The sequence below is a fragment of the Meleagris gallopavo genome, chromosome 11 (assembly GCF_000146605.3).
Source record: "Meleagris gallopavo isolate NT-WF06-2002-E0010 breed Aviagen turkey brand Nicholas breeding stock chromosome 11, Turkey_5.1, whole genome shotgun sequence".
In the NCBI taxonomy this organism is placed as follows: domain Eukaryota; kingdom Metazoa; phylum Chordata; class Aves; order Galliformes; family Phasianidae; genus Meleagris; species Meleagris gallopavo.
This window is the reverse complement of record NC_015021.2, coordinates 22,223,500-22,243,880: the sequence shown is the minus strand read 5'-3', so window position 1 is coordinate 22,243,880 and position 20,381 is coordinate 22,223,500. Positions and strand designations below refer to the sequence as shown.

Genomic DNA, 20,381 nt, shown 5'->3' with positions numbered 1-20,381 from the left:
AAAGGCTCCGAACTGTAACCATTGGGCCATGCCATTCCCTCCCGTTATCTTGCTGGCCTGATGTGGACGTGCCAGCAGCCCTGGGGTAGCAGGAATGAACACTTGGAGAAGTGTCCCAGGCCTTGCTGTGGGTTGGGCTGCAGGAGAGCCTTCCTCCACCCACAGCTTCCCCCAGACCATTGCCCACGTGGGCATTTTGTGCTAGTTAAGCTCTGCCTTTCACTTCATCATTAGTCACATTCTTCTTGAGACCTTTACATACATTAAAGGGCAAAATCGCTTTCTTGCTTCTTTTCCCTTTCTCCTTCTGGGTAATGATTACCCTTTCCTAGTTAGCATGTTGCTTGTACTGCCTTTTTGCTTCTTGCTTTTTTCTTTTTTGTCCTGAATGGAAACGGCAAAGACATCTGTGTGTTTGATGAACAGATATTGCTATTATTCCACGCTTTACATGTTTTTTTCCCCACTTTTAATTCATGTGCATCGTATTTAGGTGTTGTCAAACCTACACAGCTATCAAAGATCAAGATTTTTGTTGTGCTACATTCTATTTCAAGACCCTGATGGAACATTTTAGTAATTGGCTTTAGACTGTAACTAACGTGTATTGGTGAGAGGTCCGTAAGAATATACAAATTGATAGGAAATGAAACATGAGCTGTTATTTAAGCTTACAGTGTTTTCTGTTCCTGTTTGTGCCTTAGGTAAAGAGCCCAACAGGCAAATGATGAACCCAAACAGCAAAGCACCAGGCCGTTACATTAAGAAGGCTGTGCTGCTTGGAGGCTGCAAACCATCTGAAAGCTCTCCAGATTATTTTCTTTTCGGAAATTCTTCTCCAGTTTTGTCCTACATAATAGCAGGAGTGTAAGACTGCTGTGTCAGTCCTATAGAAATCATGTGTGTTTCATCATTAGCTGTGAGCATTTTCTTACAGCCAGCATCAGCTGGATAGTAACAAAAACAAATCCTGGTTTCTGCATTATCTGTAGCAGAATGATGATTCTGGGTTTGGAGCAAGCTGCCAAACATCTCTCCTGTTTGCTCAGTAAGCAGCATCAGTACCATCTCTCTTCCTGCTTGCATTTTCCCAGTGTATCCATTTGCACACTGCTCACACGTTCAGGGTTTGGGAGCAGGTAGAGCTGCAGCAGGTCGGAGCGGTGGTCCTGCCACCAGTGTCTGTGTGCAGTACTGACTGATGGCAGCAACGAGGAAATGCCACGTCACAAATATCCTTGTAATGTTCAATCATTTAAGATCTATGTCTGAAAAGGTAGGAGTTGAAATCAAATAATGCTGGATAGGTTTTGGCCTGTTACTAATTCAAGTTACAAATTCTTCTGTTTTTGTTTTTGTTTTTTTTTTTTCCTTAAAGAAAGAAAAGTGTTTTTCTATCAGTTTTGATTTTGCCAGCCTCAACTCCCTTCTGTTTGCTCTGGTTTGGTGTGAAAGAGAAGCTCTCAGTCTCTTTTGTGCTTTTTTTTCTTTGGTTTGGCATTTTGTTTTGCATTGTGTGCTCCTCTGTGGTGTTCTGTAATAGAAATAAGTTCTTCATCTTCTCTTTCTTTGGCAATATTTTTTTTTTCCTAATACTTCAATGAAGAAGGGATGACTCGAAAGGAATGCAGGCATTCTTGTGCTAAACAAACATGTCACAGTCTTTTTCATAATCTGATGAAGCTCTGTTATAGGTATGGGTGAGGCTTCTTTGTTGCCTTTTCCTTGCTGAGATGTGTAGGTTGCTCTGGAAGTAATGCCTCCTATTTATTTCCTTGGAAACTACAACAGATACAAAGAGCACAGTATCTCTGCTTGATAGAGCAGATCCTTGGCTACCAAGCACAGCACAGCTACCACCATTAGCTATGCATTCTTGCCACTAATGAGCAAGATCCTGCATGCCATGCTCCTGTGTTGAAACACAGTGCTCATAGGAAACAGAAGGATGGATTTCTGCTCAGCTTTCAAAATCACATGTAGGCTTATTAATTGGTGCTTATTTTCTGAGTCCTTCAGCCATTATGTTGGTTTTGGTTATTAAACTGGGATTTTACTGATAGAATTGCATGGATAGAAACTTGAAGCTGGGGAAATGACGTCTTGCTGAGGAGACCTGTATTTAACACAACTACAATTGGTATTCTATTCTAAAGTGCAGTGCGTGCTTGTAGTAATATTGTTCTCAAAATACGAGCGGGGTCATCCTTTATTGCCCCTGCTGTGATGGCAATTAGCCACGAGGCCTTGAGTCGTCTGCAGGAAGAAACCTGGACGCTGACCTTGTCTCTGGGGGCAGGGGAAGATGTAACATTGACACATGGCAGCAAACGAGCTCACAGAGTTTTGGGGATCTTTCAGTTTTCTGTGCACAGAACAGAGGGCAGTTGTGTGCCTGTAGGAAACTGTGATTTTTATTGGCAAGTGGAAAATCTTGTAAATTATCAACTTGACTGTTTCTGTTAAACAGATTTGTTATCCTACCTCCCCTCTGCAAGTCTGCTTTATGATTTCAATTTCTGGCAGCACGTGGAGCCAGGACAGCTAAGGAGGGCTGTGTGTGTGCTGCAGACAGCAAGCACTTGGGGGCTGCCTGCTGGGAGGGCTGCTGCATGGCACTGCTGGTTTGGTGTTTATTCCATGCAAAGATAAAGCATTGGTGTACGGTATGTGCAAATGAATCCCTGCCACGCTGGGGTTTGTTAGGCTTTTCTAGATGTGTTTAGTTTAAGTCACGCATCAGAAGTAGCCTGAAGACTTCAAGAAATAAAATCTATCACCTCCATCAAAGTGACCGTTTCAAACCTGTTAGCTGAAAGAAGAGCTGAATTTCCTCTGCCATTCAACCTTTATAAAAGCAAAACGTTATGCCAAAGGTGTGCCATGGATCACATCGCCTGCTCCCTGTAGCTGCTGCTGGCTGGAAGCTTGTGAAGTGTTTGCCCCCCTGCTACAGGTAGAGCCACCAACCTCCACATTTAATACTAGAGCAGGCTGCTCAGGGCCCCATCCAACCTGGCCTTGAACACCTCCAGGGATGGACGGGGCATCCACAGCCTCTCAGGAGAAGTGTTGGGTAGCAATATCTGCCTCCAGGAGCTGAACAACGGCACCAAAAGTTCCTGTGTGCTTTGTTTTCAGTGCTGAGCAGAAACCTCCCAAACTTTTGAGATGCTTACGGAAATAATCAACTTCTGAACTGCGTGACAAATGTGGTTTGTGTATAGATTTAACTGTGAAAACGTTTGTGTGGCTTCAAAATGAGAGGGGTGGCAAGCACATTGGACACAGTGAAACATCACTTGGAGTAATTAGCATAGTGGGTACACAGCCAACAGCATTGCTCCACAGCCCAGAGTGCAGAGAAATACCTTGAGGAAAGGGAGACATCAAAACAGATAACAGAGCAAGTGTGAAAAACTTGCCATATTAATCACGTTACGAGCCGATGGGGAGCTCCTTTGGGTAGCTGTGTGTGGTGGGGTCATGGTGGTGAGGGCCAGGCTGGGCTGCTGCACTGCTGCTTAGCTAAAAGCGTGCTTTCTGTTCAGTTTGGAGTCCCTGCTCAGAGCTGAGCTTCTCGCTGAGGCTGGCTGCCCCTTGCAGCCTCTTGGGATGGTGGGAGTGCTGGTTGGGGCCATGTGTGTCAAACGTGCAAGCTCTGGGGAAGACTGACAGACCCTCTGCTCTTGGGAAGACTGACAGACCTTCTCTTTGCAGACTCCTGCAGAGCAGGCCAAGGCTCGATTGCAGCTGGTGCTGGAGGCGGCGGGTAAGTCTTGCTGTTATAAGTAACGCTGCATTCTTCAACTATGTATTTCTCTTTTATAATATCAGCAAAACGAGGCCTGTCAGTGTAGTAATTGTATTGTTTTCTGTTGGGCACATGTCCAGTCCCTTTCTCCATCGCTCCCTTCTGTTTCTGCTTAAGCTGAAAATGGTGTGCATCATCGCTGGCGTTGGCTAAATTTCTCTAGAGAAATAAAGTGAGTACTTCGTTGTCTTCATGGGTTTGGCCTCTTGCTGCTACTGCTGAAACTATTCAAAAATTTAGTTTTGTTATTTTATTTTTTAGCGCTGAGCTGAATTGGTGCATGTAAATACTTATATTGATTTATTGGTTGCAGAAATATGTAATTCTCTCCTTAAAATGTCTATGCTGAGGTTTGTAATCTTATTTTTTGTGTCCTATTTTATTCTTCCCATTAAAAATGTCAATTTTTCACTTGAAAAGGAAAAAATGCAATGTTTCAAACACACTGTAATAAATGTTTGTCTGTAGTTCAGCCTTCATCTCTAATATATGTATTCTTAACTTAAAAGCAACAATTCCCACTACCAGCGTTTGTATTTCCTCCTTACCAAAGCCTTCTGTTCTAAGGGTTATCTGTCTTCTCACGGTCCTGGATTTTTCTCCAGAAATGCATTTACCCTTCTGTATTGTGTAGTTCCAAATGCATTCGTTGTTCTCCATAACTTTTAATAAATCTTTGAAGCACATGATGATAAAGTGGTTGTGACAGCTCTGACCTAAAAAAGCACAATTTGTTTATACTGCTCACATCTGTCACACCTCATTTTTTAATTTAACACCTGGGAAGTGTACAAAAGATACCCATGAGCTGTAGATCACTGTGATTTGGGTCCCAGAAATTTCCAGAAACATACGGAGGGCCGATGACATTTTCTGATTTAAATATTCACTGTTGAAGTCGGAAATGTAGATTGGAGCTGCAAACTGTTGATAAAGAATTCAGGAGAGTTAATCTATTTCTCTTATACAAAATACAAAAAAAAAATTATTTCCCATCTTTATTTAGGTGTTGGGAATCTTCTGAGCTCGTCTCCTGTCCCTGCTCCCAGTCCCATGCTCAGTCAGTTACACTGAATCTTTCTTAAATTGGTTTAAGAGGAATGCTGGATTTGTTAATGCTGTTGTTTCAATGTTTTGTGTCTATTCATGGCAAAATGAACACTCTTTACCTTTCACAAATTAAAAGTGTTAGAGCATTACTGAGCAGCTAGCTACACGTCTTCCGTTGGCTTATCAATGAGCTCAAAATCAAGAGGTTAATTGTTGCTATTGTAGCATCAGCTGAAAATACTGTTAATTTTAATCTGTATGTTAGCAGTGATGAACTAAGCTGTTCTTTGTGTACGTGGTGTTCAGTGCAGTGTACATTCCAGAGCTGTGCGTTCACTTGTGAATATCTGCCTGCCATGTGGTCAGAATTGCTCTGCTCCTGCTAAGTGGGGAAAAAGCTGTGCTGCATTCAGAATCTATTGCCTACGTTTTAGTGACTGTTAGTACACAGGTGTGTGAACAAACAAGTTTTAACTCTGCTGTGGTTCGAAATTAACCAACAGGTGTAAGAGAGGACTTTGGGAAGGGCCCTTCCGTGTCCGTCTCTGCTGATGTGCTCCTCTTACGTTGTCATCTCTCCTTTCCGTGCCGTTTCCATGCCAGGCAGTAATCTAACGTTTCCTTTTATCATTTGTATAGAAATATATCTGCCTATTTCCTTCTGAAGATTTTCATATCGTTCTGTATTTAGAAGGAATTAACCTAGAAGAAAATGTACTTTGCTTACTTAGCAAATTTTTGGTTCTTAATACGTTGGAAATACCTTTGGATGAATATAACACAGATGCAGCAAACTGTACACAGGATATGTAAGGTTACAAAGTATATTAAATATTAATGTGTATAAATAGAAGCTTGTTTGTCTGTAAAATATTTGTGAAATGTTTGTTGTAAGAGCAGATAAACTTTAAATTCAAACTGATGGTGAGTTTTGGATTTTGCTTATCTCTTGGTACTACCAGTATTTAAGTGGAAGATCTACTCTTCATTGTAGCCCTGGGAAATGTAGAGTTTTATTTATTTATTTTACTATCTAGGTTTACCTTTTGCTTAATCCATCAAGTAGTCTAAATTCCAATATATCCTTTACCAACGCCATTATTGTAGATTAATTATAATATCAAAAAAGGAGAGGCTGAGACACGCCTGCTGCATACTGGTGGTGAAGCCAAGTTACAGCTCTTGGACTTGTGGTTTGAGCAAAGAAACTGGTGGTAGTGTTGCTTAAGTTTGCTCAGGTACAATCCTTCATCTTCCATTACTGTTTTCTCCAGGACTTCCCTCAATTCCTAGAACACGTATAAACATCAGGGAAAACTGTTTTGGTGTTTTCTTCAACTTGGACATAGGAACAAATACATATTTGAGTGCAGTCAGCTTTTGTTTCATTGGAGTTCGGAACATGCCAGGATGTTTTGTTCAAACATGACAGCAGGAGTTCCTGGCTTGTCTCTAAGCACAGAAGGATTTGGTCCATGAGCTGGTTGCACTCTGCCTTAAGCCCATGCAGCAGCTCACCTCGTGTTCATGCCAGATAGGAGATGCTTTGGAGGTGTGATTCCAAATGGAAGCTGGGAGCAGAACTTCATATGTTCTGTGATTCGCTTTGTTTCTTGTCGTGCTTCTGGGAAGTATTTGCACATGAGAGCTGTCTTCTCAATCTGAAGATGTCTGTGTGCATGAATTTTTGGTTCTCATTGACCAATTGACATGTAAATTATTTGGCTTTACTCTTACAGCTTTAAGCAAGAGAAAGAACATGATAACACACGAGTAACGTTAGGGATTTTGAATGTAGGCTTTGAAAGTGCTCCGCATGCTAACTTTTTCATGTCCTGTTCTCATGCAATGGCCACAGCTTCAAGAAATTAATGTTATGTCATTGTGTTCCATTCACTCTTTACTGCTCACTTCATCACCAGTGATGCTCGATTTTGGGGAAGGTGGGTGTCCAGAGGCCTCCTCATCTGGCACAGCCCACTTGGGGGTTGCAGGTGTGAGCTCCAAAGCTGCTTTTAGAGTCTTTGTCATTCATCTGGGATATATTGACCGATTCCTCTGGAAGTCAAAAGAAAGCAAGTAGTAAAGCAGCCTGTTTTCAGTGGGCTTCTTGCTTTTTGCTGTTGCTCTTTGAAAGACAAGAATTATGGCTTCTGGTCTCTCCAGGAAGGCTGGGAGAGCACCGTGCATTCACCTGGTAGGGGCGGAGGGAAAGGTGGTCATAGCATGCCAGGGTGATGCGTTGATGCCTGAAGCTTTGCCTCTGCCCTTCATTCGTGGTGGTGACCCCACTGCACGCTTTGTTAAATGCTGCTTTTCTTTGTTAGCACAGATTAATTTCAGTATCTGTGTTCTCATTAAGGAGCGCAGCATTTGAAGACGCCGAAAAACTCCCCTCTAATTCCTAGGGTAACTGGATTTTGATTTGCAAAAACTGCTGTGGGTCTCATGTGCACGTTTGTGTTTGCATGGCTCTATTCTGTTATCCTCCTTAATATTTAGGCGCACGGAGGCCTTTTTGGGGCACTCTGACAGTACTGCAGCAGCTCGCCACGTTCGAGCAGATGTTAAGCAGGCAATAGTTGAATGTTAATTTTGGGAGGGTGGGATGTTTAAGCCTATCTGAAGTATGTTGCATGTGGGCCTTCCAGACTTAGCTACAATGCTTTGTCTCTTGGGAGAATTTTAAAGCTAAACCTCTTTCTTTTTGTCGCTCTATATGGACTCTCTCAAGTCAGTATAAAGCAGATCATCCCTAGGCTAAAGCTCTTCAGCTTTTGTTATTGGGCTCTGTAGGCCTGTAATTAGGCCTCCTGGCAGGCCTTGCAGGCCAGTTAATGGTCATATGGAGTTTCTATGAGGCAGCCTGGCTTAGTGCAAATCCTTCGCGGGATACGTTTATGGGTCACTTCCTACCAGGACCGGGCTTTGTGCGGCTGCCCCCGGGCTGACAGGAGCAGGTTCCCTTGACCATGGCCAGCTCGCTTTGCGCCGCACAATCTCCCACTAATCCCCAGTGTAAACAGAGGATTTAGCAGAGCTTCTGTCACTTACAGTTGCCAAACCACTTGGGTGTCTGTGATTCCTTTCCCAGCCTTCATTACCGAGAAGCACAGGAGATTTGAGCTCGGTTTGCTATTAAGCATTTACTCATATTGCAAATGTTAAGAAAAAAGTTTCCCGTGCGCTGAATCCTGCTTCACTAAAAGTGATAAGAGTGATAGGAGACCTCGGACCTTGAAAGGCAGTAAATTTGTGCTGTTAATTGTTGTGTGGCATCCGCGTTTCCTCGTTAAGACAAAAACATGGACAAATATCCCTAAATGGAAATGTATTGATATGAATGTAGACCTTGCCGACTATCAATCCTATCAAAGTAGCCTGAAAAATTTTCCAAGTGGAGGTTTCTTATTGTCCTCATAAAGACGATTACAAAAGGCAATTGATCTGGATTTTCAAAGGTCTAGAGTTGAAATAAGTGACTGATCTATTTTTGGAATCTGCATTTCAATCTATGGCTGAAAGAGCATTCGAGAATAGGGCATTTTTGTGCAAAGAATTCTTGATAGAGTTTATTTAAAGGCAACCGGAGAGCTGAGGCCCTAATATGGCATTAGCAAGATGCGGGAGAAATTAATGAATAGAAATAAGCGTTTACCATTTATCAGATCTGTTTGGCAGCAGTTCTGGGTATCAGCTATTTTACTCATTATCTTTTGAATTATACTATCAGATTGTTCCCTTTAATTTTGTACCATGCATCTTTATTACATTTTACGTCGTCCTTACAGAGAAAATAATGGAATAGAAGCACTTTGTCTTTAGCCCGTGTAAGAATGCAAGTGTTTTATAATACTTATGTGTTTCTTTATCTCCCCGCTATAACACATTTTATTAGAGAGAAAAATCCTCATTTGTGCTGCCAGTGCCTGATAAATATATAGCCCAGTGTTCTCTATTTTCTGGTATCGGAGTGGCTCATAACAGATGTGGCTGAAAGGACCACATACGTAGACTGTATGATTTTAGTCTGGTGGAACTAATAGGATCACTCGCTACTTTATAGACTCTTGCTTTTCTTTTACTTTAATAAAAACTGTTTAGTTAAATAGGATGGCCTCTGTTTTGCTCTTTGCTAGCTATGCAAAGCAGTAAGGCAGGCAGGTGGCAACAAGTATGAAAACTTTCATTTTATTGGTGCTTAGCTTTGGATGCCAAACTTATAAAATGTTTATGGATTTATTATGCTGGGTTTTTTATTTTTTTAATTTTTGGGGAGGGGGGTATTAATTATCCAAATGGCTTTAGAAGGATGGATAATGGATAATTTGTGTTGGCTTATATAAGCAAGGGATGAAATAGGACGTAAAAATTTTAGGTTTACATGATATGGGTAAAATATAACTTATAAAATACTCTTTTATTCAGAAATAGAAATTTTAATGATTTTAAAAGTTGCTGAAAATTGAAAAATAGATTAATCAATATGGTTAGTATGTGAATGTGCTCAGTCTGACTTGATACCAACTCCTTATTTCTGTCAGTATCAAACACTTGCTTTAAGCTGTGTCCATCAACACTGAGTTTTACTTCTATTTGCATGGAAATCTCAATCCCGTGAGCAAAAACGTCCCGTTGAACGATTTCTGTACATCACAGTGTTGATTTCTTTTGCTAAAGGCCTTTTTTAAAAGCTGTGCTCAGGTACAAATCTGAGGAGAAGCTGTCGTTCCCATTGCTGGTGTGGTTTCAGCTTCCGGCATTAATTGTTTGTAGCCCTACAAATTGTCATTGATGCCTTTTCTTCCTTAATGCCTGCCTTAATGCCCTCTCTGTGTCCTCTCTTGACTTCATGGCTCAGGTTTGGTTGGAATAATCTCAATTCCTGGGCCAGCTGCTGGTTCCTACTTGGTCAGCAGGTGTCTGAATCTCCCAACTCACTCGATGGTGCGACGGAACGAGGCTGAGTACTCTCACGAGGTGATGGTGTGGAATACCAATCACAAAGGTCATAAGACCACAACAGCTTTCCATCAGCAGGAGAAACAAACTGTGGGTGATGTAGCAGTTTTCAACTGAAACTTCTACTCCAAAGTCTAATTGCATTGGAATTTTTAAAGGGGAGTAAGTGTGTCATCGTACGTTCATTAGGATGGACAAGCTTAGAATCCTTACTGGGAGCCTTCCTGGCCTGGTTGTGTTTCTTCCCATAGTGCTTAGTAATGTGCAGAGCCCTCAGAACAGGGGAGAAGAAAAGCCTGAGAAATATGCAGCCAGCCAGGCTGGCAGGCCAGAGTGGGCTTCTGAAGTTGCTCTGTTTCTCAGCTGAACTTCCCATCATGCTGCCAGCTCTCTCGGATGGTTTCAGACATTCCTGGGCAATTAGCTGCGAGTTTCCCAGTCCTCCATCTCCTAACAACCTCAGTTGTCTCTGTGGAAGGCCAATGGCACTGCTGGGGGGCTGAGCACCCAGAGGTGGCCCTGCCCACTTGGCTGCTCCCCAGCCTGTTCTTCCCATTGGGGTTCTTGGGTGAATTCCATTGCCCCAGCTATTGGTGGCCAGGTGGTAGGTTGCTCTGTTTTAGGTCGTTGCCACTGTTTATGAAATGTAGCCATGTAGCACTCATCCCTACCAATAGATATTATTTAATTTTTTTTCAGTTTATTATTTCAGAGTCTTTATGAGAACGTTTCAGGTCTAGTTCCATCTGTGCTCTTGTGTTAGTCCCAAAGCAGCAGAATAGCTGAAGGGCTGTTGATAGTTTGAAATAAAATTAACGCTTATTTTCCCTGATGAGAGCCTGATTTGTGAAGAGCTGGGTTTGTGTATTTTAACACAGTGTGCATTTGGAATCAAGCCAGTACTGTGTGTAATAATTACACATTAAGTTAGTAAATAATAATAATAATGAAAACAACAAAAAACACCACTGACAAGAAAACGGATGTTAGAATAAAATAGTGGTAGCTGTTTTTTACATTGTGTGTTTGATGAGAATTCCAACAAAGATGCACACAGTTCTTGAACTCACCTGGTCAGTGTGCAGCAGTGAGCTCTACAGCCAGGCACAAGTGCTTACACAGCTGGACATTAAATACATTTATTCATACATTACTTGCTCCTAATTTGTTGGCAAAGCTACATAATCTCATTAGGGTACTAAAAAAAAAAAAATACTTTCTGCATGCAAAGCTACAGCTTTATAATTAAGAGTCATTAATCCAAGTAATTATTTTTAAATCATATTAATGGTCTTGTCCTTATGGAGTATGTGGTTTTGATGTGCAGCTGTTTTGTGTCATTGGTGAGCAAACAGTTATTTAATCAATAATTTCTTCAACTTCTTTTTCATGATTGCTGAAAAAATATGGCGTTTTAATTAAGCAAATTTGAGTAGAGAATAAAATATACCTGAAAGAAAGTAATTCACTTCTGCAAGCTGTAACGCTGCTGTGTTGGTGTCTAAAAGCCATTTGCTCCATGAACGTATTTCAGACTCTTGTAAGAGATAATAAATAAAAAAAATGCTTTGTTTCGAGCCATTGTTGTGGTATAGATTTCAATGTTTGTTTTCCAGTGTAAGAAGCCCAGGAGTAGCTGCTAAATTGTACCCTAAGAAAAAGACCAGTGGAGTATTGCTGCCTTTTGGTATGTAAATATGGACATCAAAATTGAGACAGAACCTAGAAGTAAGTGTACAGTAATTTTATTAGCCAGTGAACGTTTAGTGCCTTGAGAAATAAACCTAAAGCTGTTAGAATTTCTATTTTTTGGTTAGTTTTTTGTCTGAGAGCTGTTGTGCTACCAGGAAACAGAAGTATCTCAGGCCCACGTTATAACTAATAGGTTTTCAGTAACAGCGTTGCAGCATATGGTACACATGATTTTGATGCAAATATGTGTGCTAATTACGTGCAGATGAATCTTGCAGTCCTGCTATTGATCTCAAGTCAAAGACAATTTTTCAGTTAGTTTAAGTTTTATATCAATTCATATTTAGCAACTTTGCCCAGTAATTTAATTATGTGCCGCTTTGGCTGCAGAAACCATATGTGGTTGTGCAGCAATTTGCTGTTTAGAAATGCCTTTTGGGAAACGTTACGTCTTAACATCGACAGCACAACATCCATTTCTCATGGTACACTGTCTGTTGTGCCACCATCTCTGTGTAGGTGCCTGCTTTGGTCTGTGGTCATTAAAGCATTGGGCAGAATGTGTGCCCTGAGGTCGTGCCAGTACACGTACCCTGTACATTCCGGTGTGTTTCCCACCCTTCAGCTTAGATGGTCCACAAACAAATCTAGAAAGCATTTGGCCGTGCCCAAAGAGAGGTTGTACAGTGCTTGGTCTGCCCAGAGTGCTGCCTTTTGCTGATGAAGCGGAGACACTTCAGACCTAATTACAATAAGGCAAAATCATTCTGGAATAACTATTGCAGTATTGCAGAAATACAAATGGGGTTTAGAGATCTTAAAGCCCTGAAAGTACGGCAGGAATTTGTGAGTGTTGGGAGGCGCAGGCAGGTGGGTGCAGTTTGGCTCTCTGTGCTCGTTTGCCGATTCGTTGGAGATGTTCAGTTCAGAAGCACGGTCACTCCAGCACCTGAAGGTCTTCTTCCATGCCTCCATGATCTTCCTTTAACTCATTTATATTAATTCCTTCACTTGAACCAAGAACGGTATTTAATGTGGGTAATAAAATCCTTGTTTTACGGTTATTGAAAGAATATTTATCACGGCTTTATTAAATATAGAGTAATAAGTGTGCCATTTTTTCCAAGTGCTTTCGTGTGCTCATGTTTTCTTTGTTGACCCAAATGAATGAAATTAGAACAAACAATCTCTGAGTCATTTGTAATCAAGAGCTGATTAATGGAGTTTGGTTTCGTAGCCATTATTCATTCAAGAACACCTGATATCCTTCCCATAAACAAATTGTGTTTGTCCAAATTAAGAAATTAAATGAAGCATTTGATGAGTTTATGATTGACCCTTCTAACTCCGAGCCCATTAGTCAATGTCGTTATCACACAAAACTGTTTGACTAATGTGCTGTCTGAAGAAGCATGCGGATTTATTATGATTTCTGATTAATGCATGCTGCAAGCCAAACTACTAGATTGTAATAATTTTTTGATTTTCATTTGAGCAATCGCTGAAGATTTTCATCAGTGATGAAATGCGCTTGTGTCCCATTAGATTTAGAGATTATTATAAGGTGTTGACTAAATAAATCTTGAAGCACAGTACTGGATGTTTTTCAAAGATGGCTTTTTCCCTTTTAGTGCTGTGGTGGGCAGTCGTCCTTATGGAAAGCCAAACATCTTTTAATAGGAGCTTCTGTGTGACTGATATTCTCATGGCTGAGACTACCACCAAGAACTCCTGTAAAAAATGGGCATTACTGATTTCCTTCTGCTCATGGTTTTGGTTTATGAAATGTTGGTATATCTGTTTTAAAACTGGTTACTCTGGTCGTTTTGAAAGGCTTCTTGTAGTACTGAGACCAAGAATGTGCGTGAAAAGTAGATTTTAAGATAAGCTTCTGTAATAAAAGGGTGGCTTTGCTTCAAATACCACTCTCTCCGCTATTTCAGGAAGCATATTTTGTGTGTTAACAATTTTATCTAAAGATAAATGAGTGTTTTCCCTCAGAAAAAACACCCAACCAGTACCTCCTGTCTGGAAGCCTGTATGGTCTCCTCTGAGAGCTTTGGATAGTAACTCTTGCAGAGTGCATCTAGAGTGTTTAGCCAAAAGAAAATCGCCCAAATATATGATGAATAAACTTACTCTGACTGCCCAGAGCTATATTTGCCTGTAGCATTTAAAACTCCTAATTGCATGCCTGGCATTAAGCTGCTTAGAGAGACCTGAGCCGGCACCAGCAATCTTCTTTTGATCCTAAACCAAAGATTGTGAAAGAGAGAGAGCAGGTGAATTAAAGCACTGCCTTGAATGCTTTCTAAGAAACAGCTAAAGCCTAAAAATAAAGACAGTAAATAAATATTAACAACGTCCTAATGGCAAGGATGGTGAAGCTGGTGTTTATTCTTCACTCGAGTGGTATATTGGCACGTAACCCATCCATCTGCACACGTGCACACACATTTCTGTTGCCTTTTGTAAGAGAAAAGCTAAGCTTTCATGTAACACTCTTCCAAATACGAATCAATATGCAAAAGCAAGAAAAGTTCATACTGAATTAAATCTGCAGACAATTATTTCGGCTGTGTTTCCACAAGCTTAATGAAGAATTGCACTGTGATGCATGGGAAAGGGCAAAGAGGGGTCTTTGTTAAATGGCAAGGAGGAAAACTTGTGCCCTTTGCTGTATCACTTGTATCGATTACCCTAGCGAGAAGGAAAAAATATTTTGAGTCACAGCTCACCTGAACAATCGAATACATGCATGTATGTCAGATCTTCCCATTAGTTCTATTTCTGCACGGCTACAGTGTAATTTATTATTTAAGATTTCTGGGCTGACTTCTTTGTTTAAGCCATCGTGTATCCCTTTATGCCCACTGAAATGATTTAATCAAGGTATTGTCTTAAAGGTTTTGAGAATTTTAAGCTCTGAAGCCCTTGGAGAGCGCTGAGAAATGTTAATGATGTTGTGTTGGATAGCCTCTTTGAGCAGGATGAAATCGTGACTCCATTGCTATCAACTCAAGGCAAGAGAACCTGAGGGAGGATTCTGTTCTTTATGAAACCAGGGTTATTTGTGTTCCCCTGGTAGGAGCACGGCTATTAGAACTGAGCCCTGCTGTGCCCGAGCTGTGCTGCTGGGCTCAGGGCAGTGCTTGGGGTTGGGCTGAAGGTGCCCAGTTTGGTCAGTGCAGGTAAATGAAGGGCCAGGTGTGTCGTTGGCTGTTTGTGCAGTGCTGGAATGGAGCAGGGAGGCAGTAATACCTTGCACTGAGAGCTGAACCTATGTCCAGTGGTCTCACTAAATGCAAATCATTGCTGTAAGTGGTATTCTTAACTGTGTCAGAGCCATCCGACCAGTTGCTTTGGAAGCACGTGGCAGAATTTCACGGTGCAGGCAGCTCCTTCCTCATGCTCTGGTTCCCTCACAAGCCCAGCTCCAGGCTTCTGCTTCCTTGGGGAGGAGATCTGGGGGAGTTCAGCCACAGTTGTTTGCAATAATCTCTCCTTCACAGTTTATCAGTTTGAGGAAACTTAGGGGTAATTGCACTGGGACAAAACAAAAAGGGAGTTCTTGGTGCAGAAACTGCTGCTTGTTGCATCCCAGGTGCTTTTGGCACTCGCTAAAGAGAAATCTTCCACATGTTTTATACAGACAAAGCATCTTTCCTTGCTCCTATCTTCAGAAATAGCTATGCTAAGTCATTTACCTTCCCCCTCAAAGCAGAACAACAAATGAAATGCAGAAAAATCAATTGGAGCACACTTACACATGGAACGTTTTAGCCCAAACAAGTCAGAGCAATGAAGTTGTAGTAACCAGGTTCCAACAGTCAAATAATCCTAAAGAGATGTTGTGCTGTCATCATCCAACAATATATTAAGCTGTTCATCCTGAACTAGATTATGGAAGTGCAGTTATTTTGTGTGGCTGTTATTCCAATTATTTTCTGTGATGTATAAATTTAACCACAATCAGTGCTTACTTCCTTTGTAGGGAACCCTGCAGTACTTCCATTTTCCATCTCCCTTCTTGTCCTGCCTACCCATTGCCTTTAGCTGTCAGAAGCTGTCATGGAAGTTCCAAAATTGGTTTTATGAAATCTGCTCAGGTTGTAACATAGAGGCCTCTGTTACTGAAGAAAATGTAGACATGAATCTGAGAATAGCATGCACTGTTCTGGCAATACCCTTAGTACTTGGTGGTGTTGTAGATGGCAATCCTGAGAGGCAGGTGGTGGAACTGACCCATGAGGGGATGCTCTATCAGTGTGCTCGCAGCCTTGGGTGCTGCTTCACCTGCTGGAGCGTGGCAGGAGATGGGAGGTGCTGCAGTGAGGATTTCAGCCTGGGTAACGCACTGCTTCCATGGAGGTGACCCTGACGGATCCCCACGTGCTCCTCTGTGTGTTGGCAGCAGGCTGTCCCAAGGAGCTGGGCTGCCCTTCCCACGCTCCTGCAGCTGGCAGGGATCAGGCCTGAGGTGGGCTGCAGGGGGGCTGCAGCATCTGGGGGCCAACAGAGTGCAGAGGGGGCACTTTGACACGTGCCACTGTTCACCGTCTTTGTCAAGTGTGTGTTTGAGTTAAAATTACCATGGTTTCCACCACAATCCAAGCAGGGTGAGAGCGAGCACTGAGGAGGCAGAGCTGGGCAGCAGGGCGACCTAGAGCTCCCAGGAGTCCGTGTCAAAGGGTAAGAAAGGAGTTCTGCAGAGATGTGAGCTGCTCGTGTCCCGGTGAGCTTAACTCCTGTAGTATTATCTTCAAGTTTCTGCTGCAGCATGCCTGTAGTTTCTAAAGCTCATTAAGCTTACCAAATGGGCTTATTTCCAGTAGTAGGGGACTCGTACTCCGAGTGCAGCCCGTGCCGAGCGCCAGTCACCATCCAGGCCGCCCTCGCATCGTGGGCGTTTTGTTCCAAGGCTCAGCCTACCAACAGCTGATAAAACCAGCCGTGCTCTCCAGCAGATAAAGTTACAGTATTCAGCTGTTTGTAGGTGATTATGCAGGGCTGCAACAAAATAAAGCCTAAAGCGTCGTATTAGCTGTGCCGTTTGTACGGGTGCTAATACACTTTGAATAAAGCCCTCAATTACTAAGCACTTCTGAGTCCTGACAAGACAGTCCCATGACGTTAATGGTATCTTTATAACCTTTTTAACTTCTTGTTTCTCTGACAGAGCACTACAATAACAGCGATGGGTTTGCCCTTGGCAAGCAAAAACTCATTTTGAGAGGATAATAAGTATTTACTATTTAGATAGCTGGCAATAAAATTTCTCTGAATGAGATTTTCCTGAGAAAATACAAACTGATTAAATTACTTTCTTTAATGGACTGGTGAAGCATGTAATAATAGTTTGTCGAAGCAGCAAGTCTAATGTTGAGCTTTTTATTTATTTATTTATTTATTTAGTGGAAACACACAAGGATTTTTTCCAAACTTACTCCAGCATTTCCCTGCGAGTCACAAGGGTGGTTGGTTTGTTTTGTTTTTTTTTTCTTCATCTTAGGTAGGTATAATAAACTCAAATAAGTTCATTGGCGACAGCTAAGAGTTTCCAGAATCGCTGTGTGTTTATAGCCAAGTGCTGTCACGCAGTGTAAGTAGCTGGGTGTGTGCAGAACCTTGTGCTGTGGTGTCAGCTTGTGTTTTACAAATGTGCATTTCCTGGGGAGGCACAGAGCACTCACTGCACTGCAGACATGGGTGCTGTGTGCAGCAGTGCTGTGCTCCAGCAGAAGGCTGTTTCCCAGCTGAGGTGGAATGTTTAAGATTAAGAGCAAAGTTCCTTTAAGGACTTGTCCTGGAGCACGTTCAGTTATTTAGAATGCTTCTGAATAATGTCATATTAAAGTCTGAGGAAAACGTTTGCAAATCAGTTGTACAGGAACAAATTTTCCTCTGTTTTTAGCCAACCTGAGCTGCCTGACTGAGGCAGGGTTGCTCTCATTCTCGTATTGGTGCAGACCGGAGTTGGACACTATGGCACTATGGGTTCTATGGCAGTTCTTGCAGCTCACGAAGGCCAGGGTGTCTTCTCAGTACTAATTCAGGAAGTACGTGTGTGTTCATGTATACACGTGCAAGACCACCACCTTCTGTATTTTCAGTGTCAGCGGGAGAATTTCATCTTGACACTATAAGAAAATTTATTGCAATTGGATCCAGAGCATCATGGCCTTACGTTAAATATCCCTGAATATGCATACGTTAAGAGCACTGATTTGCAGGCTTTCATTTTCTCTCAAACCCTTGGCACAGCCGTGCATCATTTTATCTGGCACTTTGTAATTTCAGAAAATCTTAATTCTTGGCGCTGGGAAGTGCTGGGGATACTGCCTCTCACCAGTAGCGTAGCACTGGAATAAGAGGATAATATTGGTAATGTTTCTTTTCCTTTTCTAATTTAAACATCAGTCACTGTATGGAGCTGCTGTGATGTTGCAAACAAATTCATAAGCTGCACTGCATTTGATTTTAAAAACAAAACAAAACAAAAACAAAAAAACAACCAAAAACACAGCTTTCCCCCCAGCTCAGTAACTCCCTTGGATGCTCATACAATACTGCATGGGTTTATAAATTGAACTCTCACTTTTTTTGGACGTACCGGACTGGGTGAGTGATGGCTGTGTCTATTTGCCATAAAATTTTAATTATGGAATAGGTATGAATCATTGCTCCTGCTTTTTAAAGTGTTAAAATATTAGAACTTTGTTATTTATTATACCTGTGAGGATAGAGGCAGAAAATGGAAGGGATTTCAAGTCGGTGCAGGCTGGATCCTGACGTGGGCTGATGGCTTTTGCACCCCTCATCCGTGCGAGGATGCCGTGGAGCTGCTTGGATGGACAGACAGACAGCGCCTTCTCTCACAGGTACCGAGGCTCCCACCCTGCAAAGTCTGGCAGAGTAATTAATTTCATTACCTTAACAACCCTGTGGGTCTCAGCGTTTCTGATCCGGGTGCTGTGGCAGAGCCGGGCGTTGGCAGCACTCTGCGGTGTCCCCTCGAGGTGCAGGGGTTGCAATAAGCCTCATGTGCTCCCTGATCAACACCAAACTGAATGTTTAGAAAAGGAAAAAAGAAAAAAAGAAAAAAAAAATTGGTAAAACAACAGGAATTGTGCAGGATTTTGTTACCAGCTGCTGCCAGTGAAATGCTGCATATGTTATCAGTTTCAGATTTTGTCACTGACTGAAGCAGCAGTGAATTTAAACACAAAAATCCTGCAGCACCATCAGAACGCTTATTTCCCAATTTTTTTATTTTTATTTTTTGGTATTTTAGGTCATCACTGTGTTCAGTTGCATTTGGCATGTACAGGCATTACTTTTTTTTTAATACAGTCTCCCACTTCGAATTTCTCTTGCTCAAAATGAGATTTTCCCTTTTGCTGGGAGCCTAGCTGTCATGGGCAGGGCTTTTACACCGAGACAAAGTAACAGATTGAAGTGGTTGCAGGGCTTTAATCCCTTGGTAAATTAGCCAGCAGGCTCGCCTTTTCATGGCTGTGCTAAACAACAGGTTGATGCCATTTGGGCATTAGCAACGAGAACCACCTGAGGGAATAGGAAATGAATAAGGAGAGCTGTAGCGCGGGCAGAGCGTGCCTATTAGAGCCGCGTCGTTCTGCCAGAGAGAAGTGATAACGCTAAATGAGTTTTTAAAAGACAAAGTTGGGGATTATATAGTCATTTATGATTTGATTAATGGGTAATTGATCCCGGTAATAGCAAACATCCAGACAGGGCTGTAAAAAAAAAAAAATAATAATAATAACAAACCAACCACCTCGTCTTTGCAGCACCGTGTTCGGTTCTCTGCTTTTATTTCAGCCTGTGTTTATAGATGAGCATTTATGCAGCGTGCAGATGTCTGTGCGTGGATATTTTGGTCGCCTGCTGCTGGAAAGAAACCTTATGTTAAAAAAGAAATTCGTTATTTTAATACAAACTTAAGAATAGGTCTAAAACAATTTTTAAAAGGTCACTACTTATTCAGGCTTATTTTTGCTAGACTCAGTTAAAACAATGGGTGCTTGTTGTTGTTCAAGAGTATTTATCTGGTAATAGCAGATAACGTTACTCTAATGAAGAAAAATGTTACATTTTTGTGCTTGCAGCAGTAAGAAATCAATAGTACATTTAGGAAATATAGCACAGAAAGCTGATGTCAGATGAAAGGCATCGGAACTACCTGTTAGCCTCCGAGTCCCTCCCTCGGAGCTTTTAATTTTCTATTTAGAAAAGGGGTTTTAGGGATCAATATGAAGATCTGTTGATAATATTATCTTTAATTAGAGTAATCAAAAACCACGCTTAGAGCGTGACACCTGCCAGGGAGAGCTTCAGAGAGGGGAGAGCAGCATGTGTGAGCTGTGTGCTGTCCGTGGGCACTGATGGAGGCACGGTCCCAAATGGGAGCTGCTCGCTGCTGCGTCGGCTTTCATCTGCTTTGGGGGGCGGTTTATTCTCCCATAATGCCATTGATCAATGATTTCCTTTCAGCAGTGATGTAATTAAAGAGCTTTCGTCAACTTTGTGCTGTGTTGTTGGGAAATGTATTATTCTGGAGATTTGGAGGAGATCGATGGCAGCGGGGCACGGTGGGACGCACACCTGGGCCTGGGGCTGAGCCCTGTCTGCCCTGACCAGGGGCTGCCCTGCTGCTGCTGCTGCTTTCGTTGTGCCTGCTATTGAGCTGAGCTTCTTCAAAGGAGCTGCAATTGAGTGCTGTAAGGAAATGGTAATTAGAGCAGTTATTTTTCAGAGGGCTTATTGCTCTGGTTGCAATGTGCATCCAATATTTTTAAAATAATCTTAGAATGATATCTTTAAAAATCTCTTAAAGTTATCC

The 20,381-nt window shown here is 42.0% G+C and overlaps 1 protein-coding gene across 4 annotated transcripts in view; it reads left to right on the top strand.

The window, feature by feature from the left end:
• RSRC1 (arginine and serine rich coiled-coil 1) overlaps window positions 1-20,381 on the top strand; it is a 112,220-nt gene that overhangs the window by 63,346 nt on the left and 28,493 nt on the right. For all 4 annotated transcript variants that reach the window (XM_019619204.2, XM_019619202.2, XM_010717090.3 and 1 more), the window contains exon 6: window positions 3,721-3,772. In XM_019619204.2, the coding sequence (XP_019474749.1) occupies window positions 3,721-3,772 (52 nt within the window). The remainder of the gene's footprint in view (window positions 1-3,720; window positions 3,773-20,381) is intronic.